Genomic DNA, 18,973 nt, shown 5'->3' with positions numbered 1-18,973 from the left:
TCATTACTAAGCCATCCAAAATTCAGCAGTGATGTTACACAGAAGTGTGGCCATAGCAAACAAGTAGTATAGTATAAGCATATATACTTAATAAGAATATCACATTCGATCATAAATCACACAAATAATCTTCAGTCTGTTTCCTAATTACAGTTTCAGGAAGTGCCTTCCTCATCTATAAAATTTCATAACCTCAGTTATTATGTGTCTTCCATATAAGGGCAAAAAATGTACACCCATTTCTAGTTATGTTAATAGTTGGGTGACAATGCCTTCTGGTTTTGAAAATCATCTGAATAATGGATGTAAAACAGTAATAAATATTATTTTTTATTACCAAACAGTTATAGAGTGTTAAATTATAATTATCAGCTCGTCATTAGGTGGTTAGGGCTCATTATTTAGGTAGAAGAAGTAGGGGGAAGGGATTTGCCTGTAAACTGGTAAATAAAACAGTGATATTCTATGTAGTCTCCTGCATGGCTTTTTGATGGTTAATTGATGTCTCTATTGAGATAGGTAAGAAGAAAAATGCAATTTGAGATTGTTTACTATTTGATTTATTTCACCACTGAAGTTAATCAACACTTTTTTCTTTATCATTTTGTATTAAGTGTTCCTGGGGTCTTTTTTCTTCTGTAGTTTAATTTGGATGGAGTGGGGGTGGGATGCCGCCATCAATTTAAAGGCATGAAATATTTTCCTTAAACAATATTCCCTTTATTATTCCCAGACAATCGTTAGAGGAAACAAACCCTGCAAGGAAACCTCCATCAACGGCCTGCTAGAGGATTTTGACAACATCTCGGTGACTCGCTCCAACTCCCTAAGGAAAGAAAGCCCACCCACCCCAGATCAGGGAGCCTCCAGCCACGGTCCAGGCCACGCGGAAGAAAATGGCTTCATCACCTTCTCCCAGTATTCTAGCGAATCCGATACTACTGCTGACTACACGACCGAAAAGTACAGGGAGAAGAGTCTCTATGGAGACGATCTGGATCCGTATTATAGAGGCAGCCACGCAGCCAAGCAAAATGGTCACATAATGAAAATGAAGCACGGGGAGGCCTACTATTCTGAGATGAAGCCTTTGAAATCCGATTTTGCCAGATTTTCTGCCGATTATCACTCACATTTGGACTCACTGAGCAAACCAAGTGAATATAGTGACCTCAAGTGGGAGTATCAGAGAGCCTCGAGTAGCTCCCCTCTGGATTATTCATTCCAATTCACACCTTCTAGAACTGCAGGGACCAGCGGGTGCTCCAAGGAGAGCCTGGCGTACAGTGAAAGTGAATGGGGACCCAGCCTGGATGACTATGACAGGAGGCCAAAGTCTTCGTACCTGAATCAGAGGAGCCCTCAGCCCACCATGCGGCAGAGGTCCAGGTCAGGCTCGGGACTCCAGGAACCGATGATGCCATTTGGAGCAAGTGCATTTAAAACCCATCCCCAAGGACACTCCTACAACTCCTACACCTACCCTCGCTTGTCCGAGCCCACAATGTGCATTCCAAAGGTAACGTTTGCTACCTCCTTTCCCTCAAGTGTGCAAAAACCTCCACAAGGGTGGTGCTGGCACGACCTTTTTATACGATCAGATTGCAAAGTACTTGTTTGCCTTTTAAGGGAAAATCAATATCAAAACCCACCCTATCTCCACTTGTGAGGCCCCAGGGCAGAAGGTTTAGGATAAGGCATATATATTCATTAAAATAAAAATCTATCTTTTGGGCCCTCCTACATGGTTTCTCATTAAAAGGCAAATAAACTTATTTATTTGAAAGATAGAATTCTGATATATGAGTGATAAATATGATGTGACTGTATTTCACTAAGTTCCCTGTTAAGGAGTGGATCAGTCACATACAATAATAGAGCATTAGATCGAGCCATACAGTGGTTCCTACATCCTGGCAAAGTTTGCATGGACCTGCTAAAAAGGAAAGAAGCTTAGGATAACATGATAATTTTTAAATAAAGCTAATTTTATTCAACTCAGGGGATGGTCCTTCATATTAAGAGTATGTACTTTCTACTATATTTGATTTGAAATATTGGTTTTTGTATGAAATTTGGGGGTGACAGATGGTTGCTGGACCGCTGGACAATTTTTGTCCCCTTTTTACTTTGTTTTATTGTAATTTCTCTTTTAAATTTTGTTTAAATGTTAGCAGCTCCAAGTTTGCTTTGAAATTTGACTGGTCCATGATATCCTAAAGTTTGGGAATCACTGGTGGAGAAGTTACTGAAACTAAAAGCACAGACAAAGATTTATGGGTCCAAAGGTCTAAAGTCTTGGAAAATACCTTTGAGAATGTGCAAGTAATTTATTTTTCCCTGTCATTTAGAAATGTTTTTGCTACTTTGCCTGTCCAGCAAATGTGAACATGGACTGTTGGGTGTGGAATGTGGATTACATAGAGATCTTGAAGCAGGTGAGAGGGACATGACTTCTCACAGGGCAGTCATGTACCTTATTTATACCAAACTCTTGACAGTTTGGTGAGCAGCACAGAAAACTCTGGAAGCCAAGCCTGCCTGCATTCACCTGATTTATTGACTATAGAAAGTCTATATTTTTCCTTTGCTTCTTATTTCTCATTAACCTCATCGAAGATGTTGAACAGAAGCCATTTAAGTGTATTGTTGGAGTTACTTCAGCCATTCTTTAGAAGAAACAAAAAAGCTGTCACCTTAGTTCCCAGGATATAAAATTAAAAACAAATCTTGATAAATAAAGGCCTGAGATATGTTCCTCCAGTTAAAATTCACATAGTGACAGTGTTTTTTTAATCTCGTGGTATTAATGTACTTGAACACCCACACTCAGGATATCATGACTGCTTTCTCTTCCTGCGTTCTTGCCAGGGTGACTGTTGGAAAGAGGTCTAATTAACCACAAGCAAACTCTACTTGAACTCATAAGCATGTCTCACGATACATGAGATAGTTTATTCCATTTCTTGTGCATATCACTTGTGCATTTCTGTGAGTGATATGAAATAAATAAGTTAACATGTTCTATAGCTGAATTGAGTTACATCCTCAGGCTTTGAATATCAGTGGTTATTTTTTTATCTAAGATTTTGTGTGTGTGTGGCTTATTTGCATATTTGTGTTAGGGAGTTGTTTGGGGTCATAGTCACAGAGAAAACATTGCCTAGATGATGCTGCGCTTTGGCCCTGGAGCCTTATTTGGCTCTTCCTGGGTGTTGGAAATGAATATTGGGTGGGCTACACATGTCTATAGTCCAAATAGTTTTAGAGGTCAAGAGTTTTAGAACTCTTAATTCTGGAGTTTCAGTCTTCTTTCTTTTTTATTTTTATATTTTCAGAAAGGATGAACTGGTAGCCCTGAGTCCGCATTTTCACATAGCATGGGCTTTTGGGATTTAATGTCACCACCAGCAATCCCTGCACACTCGTTTCCTAGAAGGGGAAACTGAGGTCCAGAGAGCCACATGACACGCTTACAGTTTCATAATTAGTTGGTTGCAAAACAAGGACAAGAACTCAATCTGGTGTTTCTCCCTGCTCAATATTTTCCTATTATTTGGGCATATATTATTTCGGGGATTCGACTGCATCTGCCAAGAAAATCCATGAGAAGTCCCAGTGACCACCAGAACTTTAGTCTAAGTGATAGAAGAAGGAGAGTGGGAGGGGTGATTTGCTTTAATTCCCTACCAGCTCCCTCTATTCTGCAGACTTCAAAATATAAGACAAAGCCGACCTGCCCTGAAATCTGGCTCTGCCGGTCCAGAAACAATGCACAAACTATTGTGGCTCACCAAAAACAACAACAACATATTCACTCATGGGAACTTCTACCAAGGGTGTTCAGCCCTTATGATCAGAAATACAAAGAAGCAAGCTGCTGCTCCATGTTTCACAGGAAACTCATGAGAGATTCATGAGCAGGTTTTGTGTTTTGTGGGAGGATAAGAGGTGGGAGGCAGGTTAGTAATTAAAACGTTTACTTGATTAAAAATACAACGTTTCTCTGAAAAGACAGAGGTGCCTGTGTCTTTAGAACTGTACTCTTAGAGTGTACCAATCACTTTTGGATTTCCAGCTGAGGGAAGAAATAGTGGTCACGACTCAGATGAGTTGGCCTTGCATTGCAGAGACTCCTAAACAAGGCTGGGCCATGTTTTCATCTCCAATAATAAAAGGAAGCACAAAACTTGTGTAGGTCTCCAGATGAAGCAGAAATGAGGAGGGTCGTGTGTATGTGTGTGTGCGTACACGTGTGTATGTGTTTGACACAGTTTTACATTTTGTCCTAAAGAAAAAGAAAGATTAATGTTAACCCACAGGAAAAAGAAATCCTTCAATGTTATCTACCTACTTAATTTCCCTGCTAGCGTGACAGGAATCAAGAATGTTATGAGTCTGTTGATGTTGGCCTCCTCTCCCTACATTTAAGTGTATTTTGCTGGAACTAAGCAGATGAAACCCTGGGGTTGGGAGGGTGGGAAACAAAGCCAAACAAAAACCATATAGCACCATACCCACGACAAAATTATGAAAACTGCCAGATGTGGAGAGAGAATGCTTTCCACTCTCGCCTACAGACAAATCTGCCTTCCAGCGAAGGAAGCTAGCTGGAGAAATTGCCACCATGTATTTGACTTTGCTCATTCCTGTGCTCTCCAGGGACCAGGCAGCCACCTACTTGTGTCTTTGTATTGGCCCAGCACATCTGTTCTCTACTGAAAAGCCCCCAGCATAACAATCCCACCAGTTCATTAAGCATTTGCTGTGTACCAGATACATGCCATGTTTTGTTAAGCCTCACGGATCTGTAAGGCAAGAATTCTTGACCCCTTTGTACAGATGAGGAAATGGGTTTTAAGAGGCTCAATATGCTCACAGCAGAGCTGGGATCCAACTCTTTGGGCTTAAGCCTTTCACCAGACATTGCATGCATTTCCAGTAGCACAGGGGCAGCTTCTGTGGGTGCAAAGCCTGCAACCTGCCTGATTATAAGCTCCTTTTAATACCTGAAGCAATGAAGTTGCATTAGCAGTTAATTAGCAATTAATTTCACAATTAGGTTGCATCGTCCCCTTTCACTCTGTAGCAGGGTCCACCACCTTGACACCATGAACATTTTGGACCTAGTAATTCTTCACTGTGGGAGGCTGTCCTGTGCATCATAGGATGTTTAGCAGCATCCATGGCCGTTCCCCTCTAGATGTCCATAGCATCCCTCCCTCACTCCTAACAACCAAAATATACCCAGACACTGCCAAATGTCCTACAGGCAGAGGAGGGCAAACTTGGCCCAGTTAAGGACAACTGTTCCATAGCTATCATTTATCAAGCACGTTTTGGTAGTTAAGGGTATAGGTTTTGGTGATAAACTGCCTGGGTTTGAGTCTTGACATTGCCACTTATTAACTGGGTGAACAAGTTGCTTAACTGTGCCTCCACTTCTTTATCTACAAAATAAGGGTAAAGACAGCCCATGTCTCATTATACAGTATGAGGGTTAAGTAAGTTAATAAATTACAGCAGCTTAATTACTAATATGAGTAGTCTATACATCAGTCTACATGTGGAGCATGTAGATGAATGGTGGCAGTGAGGTGAGGGTTACTGTGTTCCAAGCACTGTGCTAAGCATTTTGCAAACGTGACTCGACTTAATCTTCGCAATCCAGAAGAATTCAGGATCACCTCTCCTCTACAGTTGAGGAAGCTGAGACTCCAAATCGTTATGGACTTCCCCAAGTTTATAAAGGCAAATAACTGAGTCAGGATTCCAAACTAGGTCCCACTGACTGCAAAGTCTATGTGTTCCAGAATATTCTCATTTCCATAGAAGAAAATCCAGGGACAGAAAGGTGGACATGAAGTCTCCAGGCCCAGACACAAATCCTACAGGTAGCCTCACCTTGCTGGTGAAGAATGGGTGGTGACTGACAGGTGGATTTGCAGTGCCCATGGAATGCTGTTTATTCTTCCTGTTCTTGGTAGGATGGAATCCTTGAAAAGTTCCTTAATGCCACCCAGAGTGTAAACCATGGGTAAAAGCTGGAACTAAGGGCTGTAAAGCAAGTGTTAGGTGCTCACATGCATTTATTCAACCTTAAGCGGTAGTCTTGTTTGATTTTTTAAAAGATAATCCAGATTTTCTTACCCGTTACAGAAAAATGCAAGTTCTATAATCAGATTCCCTGAATTCAAGCCCTTAATAGCTGTGTGATCTTCTCTGTGCGTCAGTTCCATCATCTCTCTAAAGTGTTTCAGTACCTACTTTGAACTGGGCATGGTGGCACGCACCTGTAGCCCTAGCTACTGGGGAGGCCAAGGCAATCCTTTGAGCCCAGGAGTTCGAGGTTGCAGTGAGTTATAATTACACAACTACACTCCAGCCTAGGCAACAGAGTGAGACCCTGTCTAAAAAAACAAAACAAAACAAAACAAAAAAGGATGGGAAGAAAAGGATGGTGTGATTTCCTGGCACTTCCTTCTGGGGTCAACAGTGCAATGTGTTTTCACTGCTTAGCTATCACTTTGCTTTCCCTGGAATGAAAAAGCACTTGAACCAGTGGGCCCAGTCTTCCCGCATCAATAATTTAATGATTCACTATTCTTTGTGGTACTTGCCATGCCCAGATTCAACCATGGCTCCAACAACAAAACAGCAACTTCTTTTCTACTGAGGATCCCTGCAGAACTCGGTTCAGAGATCCATTCAGGGTTTGATGGGTTATGGAATGACAGTGCTAGTGAAAACTGATGGGCTGCACTAAAAATCTGAGGGGGAAAGAGAGAAGCACTTGATCACTTAATATAACAATGGATATATTTAGATTTGTTTTCTTTACCTATAGGGTGTTCATTAAGGCTCATAAAACATCCAAGGACTGACTAAGTGCACTATCTCTAACATCTGTCCCTTCTGATGGAGACTTTAGGTGTCCTTTGCATGTGAATGGACATTTCTTCCCATGAATGCTATTGTGATTCAAAATAAATTGTATTTCAGTCATTACGAATGGGTTTTCCCATTACCAAATTAAAAACAAAATGAATTCAACCTGGCATTGTCCATTCCTAGCTCTGTCGGAGGCCCTGACATATTTGAACAATATTCTGAGGCTGCAAACCAATCCCCAAAGACGAAGAGTCCCTCCACATCACTGTAGGCGATGACAGATCACAGGTCAGACCAATCTGCTCTGTCTCACTGCTCTTGAATAGAAGACGCATTCTTTGGGTTTGAAGCAGCAACTGTGGGGGGTTAATTGGATATGTCAATTCAGAGGTGGAGGAAGAGCCTGGAATACCCGTATGCCTGAGCCTGCACATCTCAGATTTATTCATTGCCTCATATAGCTAGGCTTTGCTAGTTTGTAGGGTCATGAGCCGCTTGTCCAACTCTCAGTGTGCATTTGCAGGGCACAACCAGAGAGACAGATGAGTCATAGGGTTTAATGAATCCCATTCCCCTAATTGCCAGTCTCTATCATGTCCCTACAGAAAATGCAAGTTAATGATTCTCTCCAGAATTCTTACAAGCAGTCGTTTTCCCTTCCCAAAGCCAAGCCTGGTCCTGTTAAATTTTCCTTTGAGTCAAGTCAGGACAATTTAAGATGTCCTTTCCATGCTCAGATAATAGAGGACTGTGATTCACTTTTATCTTGCATTTGATTTATGGCGAGCAAGCAGCACCCAGCCTGGCGTTTTCATTTTTGAGATGAGCAGTCTTTGTTTTATTGTGCTCTGAAAAGGTGTATTGGAGCATCACATTCAGGCGCTGCAACCAGCTGCCGCCCACTCCCTGTAACTCGTCATCCTTCACGGAACATTCCGAGTCCTCATTCTGTGGGCACAGACCCCCACACTGTGGCCGTGTCCACACACCCCAGTCGAGCACGCTCCAGCCACGGCCCCTCAGAACAGGAGGCCACAGTACCAAATAGATGCTCCTGCAGGATTTTTTTTTCCTTCTCTTCTTTCTCCCACCCTCCCCTCACCAAGCTTTTTTCCCCCCCAGCCTTGGCATAAAATGGTCAAATTATGTTCTACTGCAGAATTCAATTTCACAGTTCAGTTAGGTCCTTGATTACACTGCCAAATTCAGATTAATGTGCATTTAACTAACATGGATCAGGGGAATTCTGGCTGACAGCCAGCTGTAATCAGAGCAATTGATAGCTGTGTGGAGTTTTATGCCCCGTCCACCCCAGCGTACCTCTGGTGAAATTGATTGATTAAATGAATTCATCGCCATAATTATTTATAATTTTGATACATCACAAGCCTGTGTCTGACCCTATCTTTAGAGATGTTGAGCTTATTGTAGAAAGGTAGTCCGGCTGAGTTGTTAACTGGGGATTATTTATTCCCTTATATAATATATTCTTTTTTGCTCTTTTTCTTTTTTGAACATGTTTGAATAGAGACATGACAAAGCACATTTTTTAAAGAATTAATTTATATGGTATACAAAAAAGTGTCAGGAAGCTAAAAAACAAGTGTATGTTATTAGCCATTTCAAAAAATAAAAATAAAGGAAATCACAATCACGACTGCTTGTTCATTTTGTCAATATTTCTAAAGATTCCTGTAGAGAGAATTCCTTCTTAAAATGTATCCAATTTTCAATGACAGTTAATGACCTGGTAACCCTGCAGCTAAGCAGTTTAGCAGCCTGGGTGATAATTTGCAAGACGATTGACCTGGTCTTCTCTCATTACCTCATGCCATATGGAAATCCCCCTGAAAACTTTGCAGACCATGGTCTCCTTTGTAAGGAGTTACTCTTTCACAAAATCATAGCACTGTTCTCTTTGGAGAGATGGGAAGAATGCCTTTGTTGTTTTTTTCTCCTACGTTGCAGTTTCCCACCCTTGCTCTGCACTCCGTGCCCTTGCTGTAAGGTCTGCAAGGGTAAACTATGTACATAAATCTTTTGGAAATTGTTTGGATCATGGGTGATAAGAGATACACTGGATTTGCTTATTAAATATCGTTCCTTTCACTGGTCCAATTCCACTGCATTGTGGTTTCACTAAATAATCAGATCCCAAATCCCTTTCACAATACCAAAGATAGGTCTGCTTTTATGAACTTCAAGCCTACTCATTTTTTTTCTAGAATGTATTTGTAAATCAGTTCATAGAAAAGATTGCACAGTTTAACCTGGACTGCTTTGCACATCTTTCTCACATGCGTGAACATGTGTGTGTAAAACAGTAGGAATGGACAAATTCATCATTTATGTTTTCTGCCTTCCAAATGTAGGCTATCATGAGAAAGACAACTTAGAATGGAACACTTAACATGATTATGAAAGTCCAAGAGCAATGTGAAAGGGCAAGGAGGTCTCATCACAGAAGAAAGTTTGCACTTTCTTCCTTGAAAGAACTTACAGAAGAAAGTCTGAGTGGTGTTGTAACAATGCAGAGTTCTGCTTTGACCAAAACAAAAAGGAAAATGATGAATGATGTACATAGATAATCAACTCGTTTTGCTGTGATGACTACTCCTTTTTTTTTTTTTTAGCTCATTTCTCTAAGCCAAAACTGTTCAAAATAAACAAGCCAAAAAAAAAAAAAAAAAAAAAGCCCTTAATTTGTCTTTCACTCCCTCTCCTAGGCATTATCATCCATCATGTTCTGGTCCAATTCTTGCATTTTGCTCCGGGCTGCCCAAACATCTGGGCCCCCAGTGAAACACCCTGACCAGGCTTTATCTCTGTGGTTATCATCATTGCCCGCTCTGCCCACCCCTGTTAAGACCACATCCCCCCCCCCCCCGCATCGATGCCTAGCTCTGTTAATTTTTCAAGGACCCAAGTACTGAAGCTACTCTGTCTGGATTTTAATCCCAGTTCTCCCTTCTTTGTAGCTTTGGGACCTTTGCATGACCTACTTAAATCCACTGTGCCTCAGTCTTCTTATCTATAAAATGGAGGAATTACAGAGCTTATTTAATTGTCCAGCTTGAGGTTTACATGCAAGAATATACATAGTGTGCTTAGAACAGTCCCTGCCATGTAGAAAGCATTCAACAAATATCAAACATCATTATTCTTATAAATATTTGTTACTACTGCAAGGATATACTTCTAACAGAGCAGTTGCTTGACAGAAGAGGCCCCACAATGGCTCCTAGGAGAACCCCCGTGTATTTTAGTGAGGAGAGAATGCCCAGCCTTGATTATACAGACCAGGGAGGTGACAATGAATGTTGGAAATGCCAAGGCAGGCAAGGGAGCCGGCCTGTGGGCCAATGTGCTGGTCGCCCTCCTGCTGGGAGTGAAGGACTGACCCGGGCAGAAGAGCTAGATTATGTTGTCCCCTTAGAAGTGTGGAGTTGTTTGCCCTGGATTGCTTGGGGGCAGTTTCGTCTCCTTGTGCCTCCGTTTTATCAACCACAAAATGGGATTCCGTTGCCCCCAGCTTGATTCCCAGAATAAAAAGAACAAGACCTGTTGAAAGTGTGTGGGCCGGTGATACGCACCATCATGGAACCCCACGTGGGTTAAGATCCAACAGAAGGCAATGGTTCAGCGCCTTGGTGGCCCCAAATGGGGTCACCCATGCATTTCCCCTTCACAGAGTCAGCTATTTGTCCTCTGAGGGAAGACCACATGTTCCCTAACTTGAAGTGAACAGTTCATTCTCTGATGAGTGTGCCTCGAGTTTCATTCAAAACATTGTCTCTTGTGATACTGGCTGTTCCTCAACCATTGCTTTTTTAAGAGTCTGCACCTCTTACCAGCAGCCATGAAAGACAACAGCACCTTTTTGTCTCATGGCATAATTTTGAAGATGGTTAGCTTTCAGCAAAGAGCTCTGCATTCCATCTTTGCCTAGAAATTGTCCCCTTGGTGCAGTCAGGCTTCTTCTTTATGTCATATGCTGGCTGTTAAGGGTGGACTCTGATAATGCTGCTGACAGGTGATAAGGAAGAAAAGTGGCCTGAATTAGTGCAAAGCGGTGTTTGTGATTCCTGCAGGATGCAGCTTTCCCATTTTTAATATATCTTCAGAGATCAGTTATACATGCTTGTGGGGAATGAATTCAATTTCGTTGAAAGTACAGGAGCCAGTCCTCCAAGGAAGACACAGGGTGATAATGGCAAGTGATGGCTCCCAGGACACACTTTCAGAAATAAAAGCCAAAACTCTATTTCCCTTCACACCCTGGCCTTGCTGACTAGCCTAGACTTGACTAATCTGGAGCTTACTGAAGGAAGAATCCAGTTGTTTAACTTACACTGACACTTCTCTCTCCCTATTCCATCGTACACACACACGCCCACACATGCATGTTTTCCTTGTGTAGCACAAATACAGAGGCTTTGAAAAGAATCAGCTTGTTTTTGAATATTTTACCTATACATTGTTCAATATATTAATGTTAAAGACATCTTGTCTTATTGCTTTGAGTATTAATGTATAGGAATATATATACCACAGGGGCATTGTATGTCTTCAAAAAATGCTAGCTAGTTTGATAATATTCCAGTTACTATTTATTTTATTTTGCATTCTCATTACTGTGCTAAGCATTTTATATAATAATAACACCAAGTAGAACTTAGTGGCCAGTCATTGTTTGAATACTTTGGTGTGTATTTGATCCTTTAGAGTTCAGTGACCAAAGGAAGTAAGTATTATTATTGTTCCATTTTACAGATAAGGAAACTAAGACTCACAGAGGCTGATTTGACTAAAATTATCAGAGTCAGAAAGAAACTAAGACTCAGAGAGGTTGACTTGACTAAAATTATCAGTCAGAATTCATTCCTATGCCCCTCAAAAGCGTGTGTTCTCTCTGCAACCAGGGCAGGAGGGCAGCTTAGCAGCTACTCCGGTTCCTGCTGGTTGATGCCAAGGCTGTCTGAGTGGTGAATTCGCCTAGTAAAGTATAGTGTTTTTTAAGCTGGAAGGGCTGCATTGCTGAATGTTCAGCAGGCCAGGCACTGTCATTGTAGAACCAATGGACAGTGTTGGGGGACTGACAATGGTGCTGTAGTAGCAATTTTCCACTGTGTGCAGTTATTGCTCCATGATGTGATAAAATGACCACCTTCTTATGCATTGTGGTGGGGCAGGAGCTTGAAACACCTGCTTGCCTCTACCATGTCACCAGATCCAATGAGCAACATGCCCCATCCCACTTCTCAGTGGCATTTGACAGGATTCATTAGCCCTTCCTTCTTGAAATACGTTCCTCCCTTGGCTCCAGGACACCTTGCTTCCTTAGTTTCCTTTCTACAGCACTGGTCACTCCTTCTCTGCTCTCTTTTGCAAGATCCCTCTGCTCTTTCTGGTATCTAGATGTTGGGGTCCTCAGAACATCTCTTACACATTCAGTACCATGGCTTTTAATATGAACTAAGTGCTGATGACTCTCAGATTCATGTCTTTAGCCTTAACTCTTCCCTGGACTTGGGGCATGTCTAAGTCTCCTAAGTGACACCTCCACATGGATGTCTAATCACTCTCTCAAACTTTACATGGCTAAAAGAACTCTTAATTTTCCGCCATGTATTAGCTATCAATATTGCTGCATAACAAATTATCCCAAAACTTCATGGCTTAAAACAAACTGCCTCATGAAGCAAAAAATAGTGCTGTTCAACTAATTTCCCCTAAACTTTAAACAACAAACATTTACTATTTCACAGTGTCTGTAGGTCACAAATTGAGAGGGCTTAGCTGATTGATTGGTTCTGACTTGGAATCTCTCATGAGGTTGCAGTCAAGGTGTCAAACAGGGATACAGTCATCTGAAGGATCAACTGGACCAGGAGGATCCACCTCCAGAATGGCTCACATGGCTGTTTGCCAGAAGGCCTCAATTTCTAGCTAGCTCTTAGCAGGAGTCCTCAGTTTCTTGCTGCATGGACCTCTCTATTTTATTATTATTATTATTGTTATTATTTTTGAGACAAGGTTTCACTCTGTCATCCAGGCTGGAGTGCAGTGGTGCAATCATAGCTCACTGCAGCCTTGAGCTCCTGGGCTCAAGTGATCCTTCAGCTTTAGCCTCCCAAAGCTCTGGCATTACAGGCATGAACCACTGCACCCAACCCTTCCAAAGGATTCTTGAGTGTCCTCATGACATGGCAGCTGGTGAAAGCCAAAATAAATGATGTGAGTATGAAAGCAAAGGAACTTGCCATCATCTCTGCCTTTTCCTTTGATCACTCAGATTGATCCCAATACAGTGTAGAAGGGGACTACATAGGAATATGAATGTCAGGAGGCACAGGTCATTGAGAGCAATTTGGAAGCTGATTATCACACCCCACAAGCCCTGTTCCTGCCCCTGGATTCCTCATCTCAATAAATGGCCTGTTGCTTAGGCCAAAATCCTGATAGCCATCTTTGATTCCTGTCTTTCAAGATCTCATCCAATCCATCAGCAAATCCTGTCAGCTCCATCTGCAAATCCTGCCCTAGATTTCACCATTTCTCACCCCATCTACAATAACCACCCTAATCTCAGCTCACATTAACTGTGATAAACTGCTGGCATCCCTGTTTCCACTCTTGCCACCAAAGTCTCTCCTCCAGCAGCCAGAGAGTCAGACTGTGTCATTCCTGTCTGCTTAGCAACCCCCAGTGTTTTCCACCTCACTCAGAGCAAAAGCCAACGTCTTTGCCAAGGTCTTCATGATCTGTCCCCTGGCAGCTTCTCGGTCCATCTTCCTTAGTGGACACTCTCCACTATAGCTGAGCATCTGCTGTTTCTCAAAAACTAAGCCTGGATCTGCCTTAGAATCCTGCATGTGTCACTCCCACTGCCCAAACCACCCTTTCTAGGAAAGGGATCTTGCTTTTTCCCTCACTCAGCCAGGCTTCTGCTCAAACGGAACCCCCTCAGAGAGTCCTTCTGTGACTACCCTATCCAAGATGGCATCTCGTTACTTTCAACCCCTTCACTCTGCTTTATTTTTCTTTATATTATTCATTACTACTGAAACACACACTGTATATTTATTGGTTTTCTTTATTATTATCTGTTTCCTTCTCTGGAGCATAAACCCCAGGAGGGCAGAGATATCATTCATTTTGACTGTTGGTGGACCCTGCCCCTCACACCTAAAACAGTGCATAGCACATCATAGTTGCTCAAATATTAATTTTTGAAATAAAAGAATGAATGTGCTGCATGGGAACAATCAATTCATCTAGAATAGTGCCATCCAATAGCCCTTTCTGCAATGAGGAAAATGTTTTATATGTATACTGTGTGGTGTGGTAACTACTGAGTTCTTAAAATGTGACTAATGTGATTGAGAAACTGAATTTTTAATTTTTAATCTATTTTTGTTTACTTTAAATAGGCACGTGTAGCTTGTAGCTACTATACTAGAATAGATCTACGTCCTTGGGGTGGATGGTAGGGGAGTGGGATAAGTTAATGCCATTCCATTTATGCCCAGTAGAGTGATAGAGACTTTCTGGGGCACTGCATTAAGAAAGAGCCTGAAGTCCAATCAACAAAACTTTTCTGAGTACCTTCTGTGTATCCAGCACTGTGTTGTCATCGGGATCTTCCAAAACAGAGTGCATTGATGGATTAGCACTTTCTGCCCTGGGCAAGGAGCATACCACATGACAAGATGTGGTATCTTTACCATCCTGGCCTCAGCCATTCCAGGAGTGGCCAGAGCTCCTTCCTGATTCTTTCCAGGAAGTGACTGCTGGACCTACATATTGTATCATATACCAGTAATCCCCTCACTGGTTTCCCCATTCTCCTCCAATAAATCCCTTCATCCCACTCTTCCAAGTCAGAGTGGATGTTCTTTGCTGGGGTCTCTTTGGGGTCTAGCCTCATTTTCATTTCACAGATACCCCTGCAAAGTCTGATCACTCTCAATTATATTTGTACTTATTTGGTGAGAACATTGCACATGTTCACCCTGTGGTTCACACCACTTAGCACAGGGAGCCATGTTTTCCCCTGTACCTACATCTGCTGTGTTATACCTGTGTTATACATATATGTCCTTACCACCGTCTAGTATGTGAATTCAGAAGCATGGGAAAAGGCCTCCTACCCCTGAAATGTCTCCCAAAAATGCTAGCTGAAAACTAATGTCCTTTAATGAGGGATGAGATTTTTCATTCCTGAACAAGAAAATAGGGCTTAACAAGCAAGTACACCTTGGATATGACACACGTGAAGTAACCTACTGCTGTGGTGCACGTGCACCACAGAAGGCCCTTCCCTAGGTGTGGCCGGTCCTGTTGGTGCCCCAGCCAAATCCTCTCATCTCCCACTGGTGATCCTCATTCTGCCAGCTGTCAGTCAGCTCACTCACCACTGGGCTGTGGCATTCAGATCTAGCATGTGAATATTCTCTATCCATGTCTGTCTTCCCAGGTGGATTATGATCGAGCACAGATGGTCCTCAGCCCTCCACTGTCAGGGTCTGACACCTACCCCAGGGGCCCTGCCAAACTACCTCAAAGTCAAAGCAAATCGGGCTATTCCTCAAGCAGTCACCAGTACCCGTCTGGGTACCACAAAGCCACCTTGTACCATCACCCCTCCCTGCAGAGCAGTTCGCAGTACATCTCCACGGCTTCCTACCTGAGCTCCCTCAGCCTCTCATCCAGCACCTACCCGCCGCCCAGCTGGGGCTCCTCCTCCGACCAGCAGCCCTCCAGGGTGTCCCATGAACAGTTTCGGGCAGCCCTGCAGCTGGTGGTCAGCCCAGGAGACCCCAGGGAATACTTGGACAACTTTATCAAAATCGGGGAAGGCTCAACCGGCATCGTATGCATCGCCACCGAGAAACACACAGGGAAACAAGTTGCAGTGAAGAAAATGGACCTCCGGAAGCAACAGAGACGAGAACTGCTTTTCAATGAGGTAAAGGGTGTGTTTGGGTCATCCTTTCTCTCCTCTGTAACATTTATTTCCCATTTCAAAAGTTATACACATGTACATTTTAAGACATTAGGAAAGCACTGAAAATACAAAGACAAAAATAGCGTCCCCTGTAATATTTCCTTCTAGTCTTTTTTCTATGCACATATATGGCTGTTACCTCTATAAAGTACTTCACGTGTATCAGCCGCTGTACTAAGCATTAATCTAGTTTGATCCTCGCAACAACTCTGTGAGATAGAAAGATGTTATCACCATTTTTACAAGGAAACCTGGACTCAGATAGGTTAAGAGATCAGCCCAGGGTCAAGCAGGTTGACTGCAGAGCTAGGATCTGAATCTCTGTCTAGCAGATTCTAACTCTTATGCTACACTGTATCTACATGAGTATGTATATATTTTACACTACTATGATATCATAATATACCCTCCATAAACAATTGTTAAAACAGTAGACCAGGGTCAGTTTACCAATGGACTATCACTCTTTAGGAACTTTAAAATATTTTTCCTAACTATAAAAATAATGAATTCTTCCTGTAGAATATATGGAAAGTAAAGAAAATGTCCCACAGATATCCCAGTCAAGGAATAGCCTACATTAATATTTCAGGGTTTCCTTTCCATATTTTTCTGTTTACAAATTTCTTTTGTTTGGGATAATTCTCTATATATGTAGTTTGGTAACTCTCTAAATTTCAATTAATATTAACATGAATACTAATAAAATTAATATCAAATAAAATATATTGACCTGTATTACTTATATTTATTAATGTAAAATAGATTTAATGACCATTTTAATGGCCTTATAATCTTCTATCATATACATGTATCAAATTTATTAAATCAGTCACTGATTTAATAAATTTGAGGTAACTTTAGATGTAGGTGGTTTTGTGACTTTCTAAATTTCACCTAATGTTAACATTAATACTAATAAAATTAATATTAAATAAAATATATCAGCATACATTACTTATTTTTATTAATGTAAAATAAAATATATTAACATATTCTATTAGCTACATGTCAAAACAATTTTAATGGCTTAATAATCTTTTATCATATACATGTATCATATTTAAAACCAGTTTCTGATTTACACTGTTTCCAATTTGTCACTTTTATTAGTTTGCAGTGAGTGTTGTTACACATAAGTCTTTGGCTTCATATCTAATAATTTATTAGATTTCTAGAAGTAGGATGAACAGATCAAATGATATGTACTTTTTTTAGAGAAATGATATACAGTGTTTATTTCCAGAAAGTTTGTACCAATCTAGACCCTCACCAATAGTACTGTTTCACCTTCACTAGCGTCGTCGATACTGTCATGTTATCTCTGTTCATCTGCTAGACATGAATAAACCTTACTGTTTTCATTAGCACTTTTATTACTAGTGTAGCTAAATTTAATTTTATGTGGTTATAGGCTATTTTTATTTCTTCGCTAAATCATATGTTCTGTATATAGTTTTCAATTAGGGTGCTAGCATTTGTTTGATTGATGTGTAAGAGCTATTGATATGTTAAGGAATTAACCCTTCTCTGTATATTTGTTGTACTTTAACGTTTACCTTCCACTTTCTCATTTACCTTTTAAACTTATCACTTAAGAGCTCTGAAATAGGTGGGGAAACACGAGTAATTATGTTAGAAAACACATAAAGTATTTTGGAGTAATATTCTTTTAGTAATTTTATGACAGCGTTGAGGGGAAAGATAAGTTTTTGTGGATGAAAGATCTAAGTCCTAAAATATCAGGTCAGAGTATCAGTGTTAGATGTCCGTCTCCAGGAAAGCATGTACAATCCACATCTTCTAACTCCCAGAACAATCTACGACTGCTTGACCTCTTTGTCTTTCTATTGTAAGGACTCCCATTCTCTGAGAAGTAAGAAGGTGTTTGGTCCATAAACAGGCACTGTACAAATACACTCAGCTGCAATTTTGAACTCTGTTTATCACGGACGATCATATGAAGCCCCCAGTGGCCTCCACACATCTCCAGCTCCCATGGCTGCTTATTTCTTACACACGCTCAAAATCTCACAGAGCATTCCAGGTGACTGGGCTTCAGCATCTTCCCAGTCCACCATTCCTGATTTCTGGAATTTATTTTCCAAACCATAATGCCAGAACACACAGAGCAATATGATGTTGATAAATAATTCTGCAGTTTATTATTTAACACTAACTCTGAAAACTCGAGTGGAAACAGCCACAGGGCAGCAATTTCTGGATGCTCTATCCAGCAAGCAGGCTCCTTAGCCTTTTTAATGTCTATGCTGTACGTATTTTTATCTTCAATATATATTCTTTGAATTCAGCCCAAATATCTCTCAAGTTCAACCCATACCTACTTCCAAGGAGAAATTAAGTTGGTCTTGTGTGGTTCCAGTTCTAACAATAGATAGTTTACTTCATTCACTTGTGGGACTCATTCCCTCAATTACTACGAGTTGGTGACCCTTTGCTAGGAAAACCAGCAGAGGACTGTGAACAGTGCATTCTAAAGGAGACCCTTAGGGATATCTGATCATATCCCCACAGACGGTCAACCACACTCCCTCTTGTGAATGCATATCTTGCTTTGGTTCTACTTGTTTTCATTTTCTCTCTGTGTCTCTCCAATGTCAGAGTGACCTGCCATTTTCTCTCAAATTTGCTACCTTGATTCCTTTTATTTCTACTAGCTACCCTTGATGCTTTTTGTCTATAATAGATTTCTGAATAAACTTCCCCACAATCAGTACCTCTCAATCAGTTTACTTACAGTTGTAGATGTGGCCACAAGAGAACAAAAAGCAACTTCATCTTCACAAGTCAAAAGTATCTTTCCCGTTTCCCCAGGTGGTGATCATGCGGGATTACCACCATGACAATGTAGTTGACATGTACAACAGCTACCTTGTCGGCGATGAGCTCTGGGTGGTCATGGAGTTTCTAGAAGGTGGTGCCTTGACAGACATTGTGACTCACACCAGGTAAGCTTCTTTATTATCCAGATAATTCGAGGTGCTTCTTATGCTTCTCCAGGATAAAGCCTCAGTGACTATGAACTCTTCATAAATTGCAGGCACTTTGGAG

General features: G+C 41.3%; 1 protein-coding gene across 2 annotated transcripts in view; it reads left to right on the top strand.

The window, feature by feature from the left end:
* The window catches only part of PAK5 (p21 (RAC1) activated kinase 5), a 301,165-nt gene that overhangs the window by 256,380 nt on the left and 25,812 nt on the right, over positions 1–18,973 (top strand). For both annotated transcript variants that reach the window (XM_054541538.2, NM_001134045.1), the window contains 3 exon segments: positions 734–1,519; positions 15,371–15,862; positions 18,737–18,870. In XM_054541538.2, the coding sequence (XP_054397513.1) occupies positions 734–1,519; positions 15,371–15,862; positions 18,737–18,870 (1,412 nt within the window).

Source organism: Pongo abelii, chromosome 21 (genome assembly GCF_028885655.2).
Source record: "Pongo abelii isolate AG06213 chromosome 21, NHGRI_mPonAbe1-v2.0_pri, whole genome shotgun sequence".
NCBI lineage: Eukaryota > Metazoa > Chordata > Mammalia > Primates > Hominidae > Pongo > Pongo abelii.
This window is presented reverse-complemented; position numbering and strand designations above follow the sequence as displayed.